This window comes from Tamandua tetradactyla, chromosome 25 (genome assembly GCF_023851605.1).
Source record: "Tamandua tetradactyla isolate mTamTet1 chromosome 25, mTamTet1.pri, whole genome shotgun sequence".
Taxonomy (NCBI): Eukaryota; Metazoa; Chordata; class Mammalia; order Pilosa; family Myrmecophagidae; genus Tamandua; species Tamandua tetradactyla.
The window spans coordinates 23906425-23921143 of NC_135351.1; the positions used below are offsets into that span (position 1 = coordinate 23906425).

The 14719-nt window shown below is 34.7% G+C and overlaps 1 protein-coding gene across 7 annotated transcripts in view; it reads left to right on the forward strand.

The window, feature by feature from the left end:
* The window catches only part of CDKAL1 (CDKAL1 threonylcarbamoyladenosine tRNA methylthiotransferase), a 689286-nt gene that overhangs the window by 280465 nt on the left and 394102 nt on the right, over window positions 1-14719 (forward strand). For all 7 annotated transcript variants that reach the window (XM_077143630.1, XM_077143634.1, XM_077143633.1 and 4 more), the window contains one exon: window positions 13952-14055. In XM_077143630.1, the coding sequence (XP_076999745.1) occupies window positions 13952-14055 (104 nt within the window). The remainder of the gene's footprint in view (window positions 1-13951; window positions 14056-14719) is intronic.

Here is a 14719-nt window from a genome sequence, read left to right on the forward strand (position 1 = left end):
GGTTTAGAAGGCATCAGTCATCATGTGCCTAGTATCTCTTCTTTATTTTTAAACAGCACGCGAGTGTCTGACTCTCACATGGTTGGTATTTCTTGCTTTGCAGGCTGGTGCCAGACTCAATGTCTTGTTTTTCAGAGGTAAACGTCTGGTAGGCTTTGTTTTGCTGTGAGCCACATGTGAGTCACACTTATCTTGAACTATGTCCTTTCTCCAAACCTCTAATTTTTTTGGTTCTGAACGTCAACATCTAGAAGCTAATATATTGGACATTTTCAACTGTTGTTTTACAGAAGTTTTGATTTGTCATTTATACTTTTTATTCCCTTACAGGCTGATAGAGTTATTTTTTGTTGGTCAACTGCCAGTCCTGTTGGCACTGACTTTGTATTATACTTGTATATTGATTGCAAAATTAGAAAAAGATTAAACAAAGCAAAAAAAAAAAAAACACAGTCCTTAATCTCTGTCATTTACTTCCACTTCAGTCATGGACAGTACCACATATGTAGATTTCACTGGTACATTTAATCCTATGAATTATACTCTCTAGCAGAGTGGCTCATAGTTTAAAAATACGATACTATGATTGAAAGGGAAACTGTAATATTTTGTATTACGTTATTAAAGAGCATGTTCAGCATTATCAACGTCATCCTTATTTCTTCTACTTATTATGAGAGATAGTATAAGCAGTGGTTAAGAGCTTGGATACTGGAACCAGACTTTCTAGATTCAAATATATTAGCTTCCCACTTAAATTTTGTTGAAGTTGGTGATGTTTGTCACATCACTTTACCCCTCTGTGCCTCAGTTTCATTTCTATGAAGTGAAGAATAACAATAGTATCTACCTCATGCTGTTGTTTTTAGGATTAATATACATAAAATGCTTACATATAGTACCTGACATGTAGTAAGTGCTTAGTCAGTCATACCTGTTATTGCTTATCTCTATGATGTTTCGAGTTTCCAGATGGTCTGTTAGCAATGGCAGAGAACTTTATTTATGATATATCAAAAGTATGAACTAGGATTTAAATTTTAAAAGCTAAAAATTTCTGGTTGATGCCATCTTTCATCTCTAACTCTTAGTAGTGAACAAGTGACACTAAACATTCATTTTCAAAGGCTATTGCAAAGTTGTGTTTTAGACATTTCTTAAAAGAAAATGTTCATGGAGCTGTGTTGTGTAGGAATGTGTTAGTGGTTCTTTTTTTAGCATAATGTGTTCTTTTAGCATTTGCTAAGTTCCTAGTTGATGATATAAAGATAGCTGATCTTCAGCAAGGTGGCTACCTACATAGTCTTATATATCCTAAGAACGGAAATCTTCATTACTGCCACTTTTCAAGTTTTCTTAAGACTGTTGATACACTTCCACATTATTGTTATAAATGATCTTTTTTTTTTTATTGGGAACATTTCCTTGAACATTCACTTTAGTGTATCAAAAGAAGTTTTTGTTTGTGGTCGGAAAAAATGTCTTTAACCTGCCAACAGAACTTAAAATTGCATAAGAAAATGAGTGTCATTGCTGAGAAATGGTGTGTAGGCAGCAGATCTCTGTTCTGTCTGAAAACAGTGATGAAATACAAACAACAAATGTGGAATTGCTGTTGATCTATTTTAGTGTGGGAAAGACAACTTAAGAGTAGGGAGAACAATTTCTGCTGTTTTAATAAACTTGTTATATTTAGGCATGGGATTTATTTGGCAACCATTATAAGGATCACAGAAAACTAATTTCTATAAAAAGTGCCTTGGTGCCTAGTTCATTATATTCATGTTGAAATTGAGCAGGAGTTTGTAACTGAGGGTTCCTGGACAGCCTTCAGGTCATTGTGAACCCTGGAAATTGTCTGTAGAATTTTGTGTTTCTCAACGTTGACCCCCAGAAAGATTGCACATGCAAAGATAAAATTGTTTAGGGTTAAGAAGGGTATAGAATGATAGGGGCAGCCACCATTTAGTTGGTTCTTTGAAGCTTTTAATGTTTTTTGGTGGATATATGGTTATTTAGATTCATATATTTCAACTGCACATCACAGATAAACACATTCGAATTGGCTAAAATTATATTGAAGTATAATGATTTGCAAAACCAGAAGTTAAGTGGTACACCTAAATCCAGTTGCTTTGGCTCCATTTTTCTGTGATTTCCTTGGCTGTACCTTCTTCTAGTCTCACTTTCATTCTCTTAGCCTTATGATAACATGGTCCTGAATGCATACCTATGCCTTATATCATAAAGGAAAAGGGCTCCATTTTAAGAGCAAAACAGTATTTTTCCCAGAAGCCTTCAGTAAAACTCATCAATGTGAATTTTGTCCCATGCATATTTCTGAACTAATTCTTGTTCCCAAGAGTATGCCTTGTGCTGATTGATTTTGGTCTGAGTTCCTGAACTAAACATTTATTGGGAAAGAAAAAGGGATTTCCCTTAGATTAAATCATGATGCCTTCCTCTGGAATTGGTGTTATGGTTAGTTTTTCTTGAGCTTTATGGATTGAATGTGAGAAGTGGATTCCTGAACAAAATTAGGGTTATATTAGGAAGGGGATTGGGAATAATTTCTGAATGGGAAATTAACAATGTCCACTACATTTCACCCCTGTGACTCCCAGACATCTATGTACATCCTTTTTCCTATTAACTAAAATTTGTCCTTACAGAAAACACCCTCACCATTCTCCCCAAATACCTTAACCGCTCTCCCCAAACTCTTTCAGCACTCTCTCCAAATACCTTCACCACCTCCTCAAACATTCGAAGTCTCATCCAGTTCCAAGATCAGGGTGTTTGTGTGATATACAGTCAGGGCGGTCAGGTCAGATGTAGCTCCTTACAGTCTTGCAACCTGTGGCTGAGAGTAACTTATGTATGTCTATTCATAGCTGGAGAAGTAGCCAGATGATTGCACTAAAAATTCCATTTTTAAAAGGAGGATAGTGGAAAACCACACATACTGGTCACTCTTTCCTAATATAAGAATAATGTGTAGTCTCTGCACTGCAGCCTGTTTGATAGCAGCTACTTTTTTTCCCCTTTCTGGGAGTGTCTCTTTTTTCCTTGGTTTTCATGACATGTCTGAGATGACCTTTGGGAAGGGCTACCATTTGAGAACTGCAACTTCTGGTAGCTCTTGCAGTTGATGCAAGGAGAGGTTGGGAGGGAGTGATTGCAGGTTACCTGAGAACACAGTTTTTTCAGTGTGGTCCCAGAGTATTACCTGGATTACAAATTCTCAGACGTCATCCCAGACCTGCTGAATCAGAAGAAGGGGTGAGGTTCAGCAATCTATGCTTTAACAAGACCCCTTGTATCATCTGATGCACCCTCTAGTTTGAGAACCACTGACTTAGAGGTTCAACAGGAGATTAAAAAAAATATCTTGGCAAATCATCCCCCTTAAAACTAAGTGGGTTACTAGTCAATTTCTTGTCCAGTGACTGTAGCCTGAGACTTTGCTTGGTCATCCTTTCTGAGCCTGGAAATTTCCCTGATCGAGCCAGAAGCATCCATCTATACCCCAGGACCTTAATTTAGAGGCCACTACCCCATCTTGGCCTCTGCTTGCTTCTTGCCTTTAGGCTGCATCTCAGCTTCATTATCACAATGAGCTGTATTGTCTTCTTTATTAGGTAAGGGCAGGTTTAACTGGAAGTGCTTGGGAAAGGACTGGCTGAGGGGGCGGGGATTGAGCCAGTCCTGGGCTCCAATCTCATCTCGTCGAATTTCTTAACTTCCCAGGCTCTGCTTCCACAAATGTTAACCTGGCTTCACAATTTGGCTTTTTGTTTTAAGCCTTTTGGAATATACATTACCAAGGGTTTAGCGTTTGGGGGTTTTGAGATGAAGAATGTCCCTCTTAACAATTGTAATTTTCTTCCCTCTCTGTTTTCAACCTAAGTTTATCTTTATCTAGGTCAGAAGTAGATGACATATTTTACTTGGAGCAGCCATAATAAATGCTTGCAGTAATCGTGAAATTTAAGGCATTAGCTAAGTGGTCAGTAGTGCCCTGACCACTTAGTCAGTAGTGGCCCGTAGGAACTGGTGCCCTGAAGGGGACAGGAAGGAAACAGGAACAAGCAAGGCTTTCCACCTTTTCCAGCCATTCTGTCTTCCTCTCTCATCCCTACTGGCAAAGCAGAATTCTAGGCCCAGCCATTACCGAGCATAGTGTAGGATGGGGGGTTGGAGATCAGGGACAATAATTTAATAGCCAGTGCAGTTAGATCAGTGGAAATCAGTTAAGACATAGCTAGTGGATTGGGCAGGAGGCAGGGATGACAGAGCTGCACAAGGAAGCCTTTGAGGGTGATGGCTGTATTCATTATCTTGATTATGGTGGTGGTTTCAGGAATGTATAGATATGTCAAGACTTATCAAATTGTATAGTTTAAATATATACAGTTTATTGTATGTCAATTATATCTCTAATATTAAGACTAATATAATTATTTGTTAAGTTAGTACATATTAAACAGTAAAATAAGGTTTTTGCTCTGAGATAAAAATCTCAGGTAAAAATCCTAGCCCTAGTGTTTAAATAGCCTTTGTCCTAGAATCCCTTTTCAACCTCATTTTTCCCATCTGAAAAAGAGCTACTACTTGTCTACATTTTAGGATGCCTCACAAGGAGGCTCTGCCTGTGGAAGTGAGGTGCGGAGGTGAGTAAGTACTTCTTGGTTTCAATTAACAACCTCCTCCTCCCCTTCTTTCTCCTGATGATTCAAAATGTATGTGTGTGTGTATCTCTCTCTCTTTTAATTATATTTTTCTTTTATAATTGTGAGATATAAATGTCTTAGGATGTGATATATTAGGTAATGAATATCAGGAAATGAATGAAGCTGTGCATATTGATCTAGCAAATTTTGACTTTGTATATTTAGGTAGTATAATGGAAGGCCACTAGTTTCAAATCTAAACTTCATCAGCTTAAATGAATTACTTAGCCTCATTTTGCCTCAATTTCCTCATCTGTAAAAGAACAAAACATTGACTTCACAAGATTGCTGTAAGGATTAAAAGGCATTTAATGTATATAAAATGCCTAAAATAATGACTATACACTGCATAAGCTATTGTTATTATGTCAGCAAGAGTGTTTTATTTTTAAGAATCTATGCTTAGAAAGATTTTATACAGTGCTAACAAGTTGAACATTTTTTGCATAAAATATTGATGAGATTAGGAATAGTTATTAGATAAAACAGTGTGAGGTTTTTAGTATACATTAGCAGATTTGTCTTCGGAAAAGTGATATTAATTTGTACTCTCATCAGCAGTCTGTGAGAGTTGCTAGAAATAGAATTAAGCCAAATTAGAAGAATGCTTTTATTTTGATAAATCTTAAAATGAACCAGTTTTTTCTATTGAAGCTAGAAAAAAAGTGTTAAAATAGGACAGGAGATGTTTGGAGATATAAAAAAGAATTTTCCAATAGCATCTATTGAAAAACAACAAAACAATTATTTAAGGTTAGGAAAGAAATTTGCTCTGTGGCCCCTTAAAAAAGAGCATATCTTGTCTTGTGTTTTGTACCAATTGGGAGCTATTGGCACTTAGGTCCCTGACCTGATTCACAATATTTGGATAAAATTCCTTACTATATTGATGCTTTTCAACAATAACACATCCCATACTTTGTTGCTGTTTGCATGACTAGCTTTACTGGGAAGCCCGAGTTTCATAGGATTCACTTTTGCCTCTGTCACAGGATGGCTTCTTTAGGGTTATATCACACGGATGTCACCACTGCTTGGGAAGGAGGTTCTCTGCAAATGATATATTGTTTATCTCTAAAAGATTATTCTTTACTGTTCCCATTGGTGTTCTTAAATTGACATCGTTCCTTCATTTGAGGTGTTTTATTCCCCTGCTCCATCCTACTGTTTCTGAAATAGCATGGTTCTTTAGAAAGGATTGAATTCTGTACTTTATGGGGTAATGTTTATCACTGCCCCTCTCCCATTAAGGAAAGAAAAAGAGGTATCATTGAATTTATAGGAACTTTTACAGTCAGTAAAGGAAATAATGTGTCATGTATACAGGAGGGGATACTCTTAGGTGTTGGAACTTTGCCTCCCATGCACGTGAGGCCTAACTGGGGAAAGCTCTCCTCTCGTGGACAGTTGGGTGGTCAGCTTGACAGCCAGGGAGCCTGCTAGTTCCCTCATTTGGACAGTGGTGGTTTGTCCTGGCCCTGCTTCAGGAGATAATCTCTAAAAGGTAGAGACTGGCTATTAAAATTTACTTACCTTATTATAATATTAATTAGAATTGCAGCTCTCAAATATGGAGTATTAGGCACAGTTAAAATGGTGGGAACTGTATCAATGCCTAGCCATTATTTTTCCATTTCCATTTAAAACACTGCAACTCTCTTCATTATGTAATAACACGATTATTTGATCCAAACAATTTAAATGATTTTCCCACACAGGTTAGGAAATTATCTGAATTTAGCTTTCTAGTTCCAACACTGTTGAAATGTGATTTTTCTTTTCCCAGGATGTTTTGACCAGTGTTAGAACAATACCTTTTATCCAAGGCGCCAAAATATGGTACCTGCTATATGTTATAGAATTAGCTTCAGCCCAGTGTTTCCTGTGAGATTTCACCCCGGCAGACGTCAGCATCTAGAGCCACTGAGGAAGCAAAAACAATACCTCTCCTTGCTTTTACTCCTTTAATTTTTAACTATAGTTTGAGGTCCATTTTTGAGATTTTTTTTTTGATTGCTGTGTTTGCATGTAGCTTAGTCAGGCATTCAAAGGATTAGCCCTTTGTTAAGTTTTTGTTAGTGATCAGTTCTCATGTGCTGTCCTTTCGAGTATTTGGAAGTGTAGTTTTAGTTTTGTTTACTTTAGTAGCAGATGAGTGTTAACTGTATATTAAGCCATAGAAATTAAATGTTATTTCTAAGATAATGATCACATAAATGGGGGTCAACTCAAGCATATAGTAGTAATACCACATCTAACAAAGACATATTGTTTGGTTCCACTGCCTTGGTTTTAGGACTTGAAGTTCGAATTCAGTAAGTTTGGTAAGGGAACCTGGTGTCCATACCTAAAAAAAAAAAAAAGGAAAGGAAAGGAAAAACCCAAACAAACTGCAAGATGTAGAAAACAGCTAGTGATGATGTTGGGTAGGTGTGTATGTGTCTGTGTGTACTTGTATGTGTGTGATTTATAGACATGTATTCATCCACTCAGTTATATTATTTTTAAAAAGATATTCTTTACTGCTTTTTAAGCCTTACACACTATATTGGGGCTATGTCTTATAATACATACATAGCAGTATTATATTATAAAAGGATAAATCATATATATATATATGTATGTATGTATGTGTATTTTTATATATGTATATAATCACAGACCACACAGGCTGTGTAAATACAATTTTCTGACTATGGTGGGAGATGCATAGTTGCCTTGAGAGTCCCTGTTAGTTTCCAGCATTCCTAAATTAATTTGGATCTGTTGCGTAAGGGGTTCCCTTGTACAGGGTCTCCAACTCCTGTGGCCATCTGGTATTTTTGTTCCAGTAGCAAATCTTATTTGTCATCTGCAGCTATATGCACGGCTGTCTTTCAAAGGTATAGATAATACCATATCCTTAATTCTTTAATTACTGTTGGTTTATAAAACCAAAAATAAGAATGTGGGGAAAGAAAAGAAAAATTTTGGAAGAGTATGTATTTTATGGTTGACAGAAGTTCATCACCTTCCACCGTACTTATTTAGTAAACTTGTTCAAGGAACAGTCTTTGTATTCTGGATGTGGGACTTTATCCCCCAGGAAGTAAGCCACTAGCTACAAATAGAACATATTGAAAATACAACTGGAATTATCACTGTTATTTATTGTGTTTCTTCTATGGCCCCATCAATTGACTTGTTAGCTGATGTAAGCTAATATTTAGATATGTAGTTAAGGAAAACCTTTTTTCTTCCCCTCTTTTTTTTCCTATACATATTCAAATCAAATCTAAAAATTATCATTACAATGTAAGGAAACTTTAAGGAGATGTTAAAGAATTATCTATAACAAATAGTTTCTGTTCACCTTGATACGTTTGTGCTCCTCTTTGGGAAAATGAGAAATTTAAGGAAAATTTAGTGGGTTTCATGAAGCTACAAATGATACTTTTTTTTTTTTTTAACCTTCTTCCTACTTTGATGTTAAAATAGACTATCTTTTATAAAATAATGATGACAGTAGAGGGTAATATAACTTTTTTTCAATGTCCTCATTTAATAAAATTAAAATTTGGTATCTTATTTGGGTCCAGTTTTATGTGTATGCATTTTAATTTTATTGCTCAGTGTCATCCCAGCCACTAATGGAAAATGTAAAGACAGTCATATTGAAAATGGATGGCCTCTGATGAATATTTGAGTCTTTTGATTTCTTTCGTTGGGTACTCTATTTGGTGTGGTGTACAGATTGTATTTTGTTTATATCCTGTCAGGTCCTTGGCTTCAGAAGTTTCAAAGCCTTAGTTTCCTGTCCTCTCCTGCCTTACTTTGCCGGCAAAAGTGCTGATCCTTTTGCCTGGCAAGATCCATATCATCACCCTGTGCCTCTTACATTCCTGGCTTTCCTAGATATTAACCCTTTTCCCTTCCTTTTTGTATCTTACTGGATTTGTTTGCAACTGTATTTGCCTCCCTGCCTTTTTGCCTAGCACATTTCCTGGCTGTGCAGCCAAGTATGAGCTTGATAACTGGTCATTGTGAAATCACCAATAGCTTTGTATATTTATTGATAGTTTAATAGCATGTAAGGCACTATGTGAAATACGAAATTTTAGATAATTTCTAGATAATAAAATTAGTCAGATATATGCTTATTTCTTAAGTAAATTACAGTATAAGAGAATTAAGTACACAGAGAATCATGTACCTTTACATAGAGTAAGTTATTATGACTTAAGAAAAGTACGGATTGTAATAAGTGATAAAGGAATTTCTGATAGAATTGGCTGAGTCTTTGACTCACTGTCTGTGAAACTTTGGGCAAGTTTCTTGATCTGTTTGGGCCTTGGTTTTTCTCTATGAAAGTTAGGAATAATACCTCTTATATTGAGGCTACCGTGAATATGAATGAAACAATGAATGTAAATACATAGCTGAGTATCTGGACCGGGCAAGCATTCAGCAATCATCTTTTGCTATTATTAGTCCCTTTTACCCTGCAAAAAGTGATCTTAAAGATTGTGATGGATTGTACATGGATTGTTGGGTGATGGTGGCAGCAATAATTTTTTCGGGTAAAGAAAATGAAAAATGTAGGAAGTTTAAATATATTGGAAAAACTTTTTGAAGCAGAGGCTGCAGAATAAGAGAAAATGTAGCTGTGATTATTTAAATTTAATATAAATAAGAGAGAGCTTGGTTTAGGAAAGGAACTAGACAAAGGGAACATTAAAGGTGGAGATTGTTAGAATAAGATTTGAAAATTGGGGAGAGATGATCGAATCATTAACCCAGATAGAGGAATTTGTTTTAGGTATGATTTCTTGGCTACAGGAAGCTTAAATTAAGGAGTTTGGAACTCTATTCTGCTTGTTTTTCAAGTTGTCATTTTTCCTTTGCTTGTTCAGGATTTTAATCTTGGCAAACAGGTATACATTGTCATTTAGAGATCTAATCACATTCTGCTCATATGCGATCTCCTGTATTTGTTTGAATGGTCAAATTTTATGGTTATTCTAGAATAATTTTTCAAACCAAGAGGAGTGCTCACAATAGGCTATATTTAACGATCAAATCTGGCATAACCTAACAATGGGTGTCTTTTTGTTTCTGGGTTTTTGTCTCTTCTTTGATTGATGATGCCTCAATATGGAAGAATGTGGCTAGAGCCATGCATGATTTTTACAAGTTCAGCTCTTATTAAGAGCTCGTTATTTTGTAACATTTGAAGTTTGGAAAAAGATTTTTCTTCTGTCAATGCTCAAATGTAAACAAGGATTAAATTATATGAGTTGAATGGAAGGTGCTTTTTTTTCTCTCTCTCTCTCTCTTTTTTTTTTTTTTTTTTTTTTTTTGCAAGGGCAGGAACCAGGACTCGAACCCAGTCTCCAACATGGCAGGCGAGACCATTGCCCACCTGGAACATGCTAGGTTGAAGTATAATACTTGAGTTCAAAATAGTTTTTGCATATTCACATTTTTCTTTGACCTGTAGCAAAGTGAGAAGCAGAAGCTGAATCACATTTCTTCCCCCATAAAAAAAGACATCAATATGGATGAAGTTTTAAAAGTACTACTCCGGTTTTTAAATTATTCCATAGTTTATGATATCTAAAGATGCTATGTAAAAGTAAAACATATAAAGCAAATAAAGTCTAAAAATTTTTAATATTTGATTCAGGTATTAAAGTGACATGACGTGTTTAAACCTTTTGAATGTTTTAAATTGTGAAAATCTGTTATTTCATTTATTTTATATAATCTAAAAGTATTCTACCACCGAGGCTTTCTAAAACTTCAAGTTTATACTGCTAGTTTAAAAGCTTAATCTTGCTCTGCCTTTGAGGTTTTTGGTTATTCTTGGCTGGTGGCCATATAACAACCTGTGTAAAGATTAGTAGGTGTGGTGCTAGTTTTATCCTTCATCACAACAGTCAGGGTCTGTTCAGGATTTTGCATCTTCCTTGCAGTTCAACAGTCATCTCTTCTTGGTTTTGGCTTTCAGCAGTTAACCTTCAAAGCTCTTTTGTTTTCTGACGGTTAAAGAAACTGGCCCTGGATTCATACTCTCAGACAATTATTTAATTGTTTACAGATAACTGCAGCTATGTACGAAAGTTCCTATTATGAATCCCTTTATTTTATAGGAGGATAGTCATGTCTAAATGATTGGTCAACATAATTCCTCGTGGATTGAAAAATTGTTTTAAAACCAAATAGCACCAAAGAATTCATTCTTTTCTGGTTTTGCATTGCATATTTTTTCTGTGTTAGAACAAATCTCTGTACTTTAAAAAATTACGTCATTGTAAGTTTATTACCTGAGTTTGTACTCATGTAGGTGCTTAAGGAAATATACTGTACTGAAATTTTCACTTTACCAAAATTATAAAGTATTATTTTGATGACTCTGGATAAGAACTAGCCCATCTTATACAATAAGAAGTGGAGAAGTTCCAGAAAATATATTAGCAGCCCTAATTAATCCCCAGGGAACAGTTTAGTGAAGAATATTTGAATCCTTAATGTAATATTTGTACTTATTGGCTTATTTTGATTATTATGAATGTCTCTGAATATTGGCTTGTTTTATTTAAACTTTTTAATATGTTTTCATGAGTGATTTTCCATGGAGGATACATTTACCCTTTCATTAAATGAGCCAGTAGGAAAATATGATTTCATATCCACAATTGGCTTTTAGCCGTCCTATCAGTAGCACATTTGTTCCATAAAGTAAGATACACCTGGAACATCATTTTGTATAATTATTTCCTTACAGAATTATTTAAAAACATTCACACTAAGCAACTTGTGGCCAACATTTACTGACCACATACTACGTGCAGGTATTTCAAGTGTTTCACATATATTAACTCATTTATGTTATAAATGCTTGAAATAGGTTCTCTTCTGAAGACTAGGATGCCTTAATAGAGTTACTTTCAAGATACTTGCTAAATCAGAAATATTAATATCTTATAGTAAGATTACCAGCTTAATTTATGGAGCGCTCATTGGTAATTGGGGAAATAAGGGAAATGAGAGAAAGGGGTCAGGAGAGCTGATACCCTATCAGGAGGTAGATGTAGCAGAAACCCTGATTTTAATTGAATGAATGCCATCTTAAGGGGACTCATAGGTAAATGGTGGGCGCTCGTGCATTGAGTGGACTTTGGAACCACTTGAAAAGAATAGCAGAGAGAGAACTGCTTTTCCAGGATACCAGCAGTCAGCTTTGAGAAGCTGAGCTATAGAATTTTAAAAGATGTGCCTGTCAGATGAGACCATGTCTTTTGCTACAGAGCCAGCCCAGGAGAAAAGATAGAACCTGGAAACAAGAATGAAATTGACTGGTCTGGTCAGTGGAGGGACAAGAAGCCTGGCCTTAGATTTCTAAAAAATAAGAGAGAAGTATATGTTTTAAGCAATTACAGCTTCAAGAGTTATTAGATATGCAGGAGAAGAAACACTGGCCATATCTATGAATATATATGCTATATTACTTTATATCTCACGCCTGTTTTTTCCTTCTTTTTTCGTAGGCAGGTACTGGGAATCAAACCCGGGTCTCCAGCATGGCAGATGAGAACTCTGCCACTGAGTCACCATGCCATGCCCTTATAGCTGTCTTTTAACTTTGCATTGTATATAGCTGGGATGTTTGCCTAATACATTTATTCTGGGGAGGCAGCATACAATTTGAAACCTGGCATTAGCCTGGATTTTAATCTCAGCTGTTGCATAGCCTTGAGCAAACTACTTAGTATGACTTTCTTGAGTTAGTTTTTTGATAAAATGAAGATAGTAATATCCTACTCTGGAAGGGTTAAATGACAATGTCTGTAAAACACCTTTTACAAGTATTTGATACTCAGTCAGGACTATACAAAAGTGAGTTACCCATCCAAGAAAAGGACAATAGTCTTTTCCCTACCTCTTATTATAAGAAATTAAAAAGAGAAGAAATACAATAATTGGGAGACTAGAACCTCTTATCTCTGTAAGAGAAAGATCAAAAGTTGTGTTTTATTAAAAAAAAATAAATAAATGCTTTAGGAGGGAAGAAGAATTAGCTGTTGATGATTATGTGGTTGGTTATAAAGTAAAACACAGTTCAAAATATGTGTTACTGTATGTGTTCCATGCAAAAATTACCAGAAATTAACCATTGTATATTTGACTGCAAAGTACAGTGAGTCCTATATATTTTAAAGTTGTATATTAATAAAATAAAATAAATGTCAGGTTCAGTTATTAAGAGTGCATTTTTTTAGTGTACCAATTGAAATGAATCTTTAAAGTGCTTAAATAATGATGATCTTTTAAAACGTTGCTATACATTATAGCAAGCTAATCATTGAAGAGATGTTCTTTTTTTCGGTTTTGTTCAGTATTGTGGAGTCTTATCTTTTAACCTAGTACTATCTTATTATGCTGTGACTTGCTTGTATTTTGTAATAAAAAAGTTATTTAAATTATATTTTTAAATTATGTGACTAAAACTGATAGTTTAATTAGTAAAAGATGATTACTTATCGTGTCTAGATGACATGGGAAATAAATCTATTTTTTTACTTTTTTAAAGGCAACAACATTGTTATTCTTCTTGACTGTGACTAATGTGATCCTTAAGAGCATTTATTGGACATGTTTTAATAATTTTTTTTTATTTCTAGGAGTGAAAAATGTTACCTGAAAATTTCTAAGGGTGTTTTTTTTATGAGACTGCTATGCTGTTTACTTGTTCTTAATCATTAATTAAAATTTAAATGAGTGTGCTTCATCATTTCTGTAAAATACAGTGTGTGTGTGTGTGTGAATATATATATAAAAGCAATACTAAATTTTTCTAGTTATATGAAGTGCAAAGAAATGTCAGTGGATTACAGAAAAATATGTAGGTCTTGAATTTCTTTTAATTAGCTAATTGTAAGCACTTACAAATGTCATTTCTTATGTATATGTACTTTTTAAACCTAATTTTATATGATTTGTACAACCACAAATAGTTGAAACTTAAAACAAATAGCAAATTTCCGTGCCTGTGGAAACAAAATAAATACAAGTCATAGTAGACATTTGTTTCTTATAATTCTTATGTAAACTAGTAAATGTTACTCTATTTGAGTAGCAAATGCTACTCTAATCTGTGTGAGATTTGTTTTTTTCCCCCATGCTAAGTGTACACTGTCTTAAAGTTTTGAGCTTTATTTATTGCTTTCATTTAACAGGTGTCTCAATGCCTGTACCTACTGCAAAACTAAACACGCCAGAGGAAATCTAGCCAGTTATCCAATCGATGAACTAGTAGATAGAGCCAAACAGTCTTTTCAAGGTAAGAGATTCAAGAATTCTGTATAAAACTAGTCTTCGAAATAAGTTGTATTAGTCTTCTAAGTAACACTTTGCTTTAAACATGTGGATTTCTAACTTTCTTAAGTTTATAGATATTTGATCTTAACCAATAGATGATGTTACCAACTTTAATCGGTCAGGTAATAATATTCACATTAATACCTCTTTATTCACTGTTCTTCCATTTTCTTATCATATATTTCCAACTTTATCATCCTTCTCTAGACTCCATGGAAAAGACAAAAAAAAAGAAAGATGTAATCCATGAGCCTGTGATATGTGTTAAGACTTTCGTGGACTGAGTGAAATATTTTTGAAGATTTTTATTCTCTTCTTTCATACTTTTGGAACATTTGGAAAATAGACTTAAGGCTTCTCAGGAGCTGCCATCTGTCAGCTTAATTTTTTTTTAAATATTTTTATTGAGAATTCTTCACACAAATACATTCCATACGTGGTATACAATCAGTGGCTCACAATATCATCACATAGTTGTGTGTTCATCACTGTGATCATTTTTTAGAACATTTTTTGCATCACTCCAGAAAAAGAAATAAGAAAAAAAAGGAAAAAACTCATACATACCATACACCTTATCCCTCCCTCTCATTGACAGCTAGTATTTCCATCTACCCAATTTATTG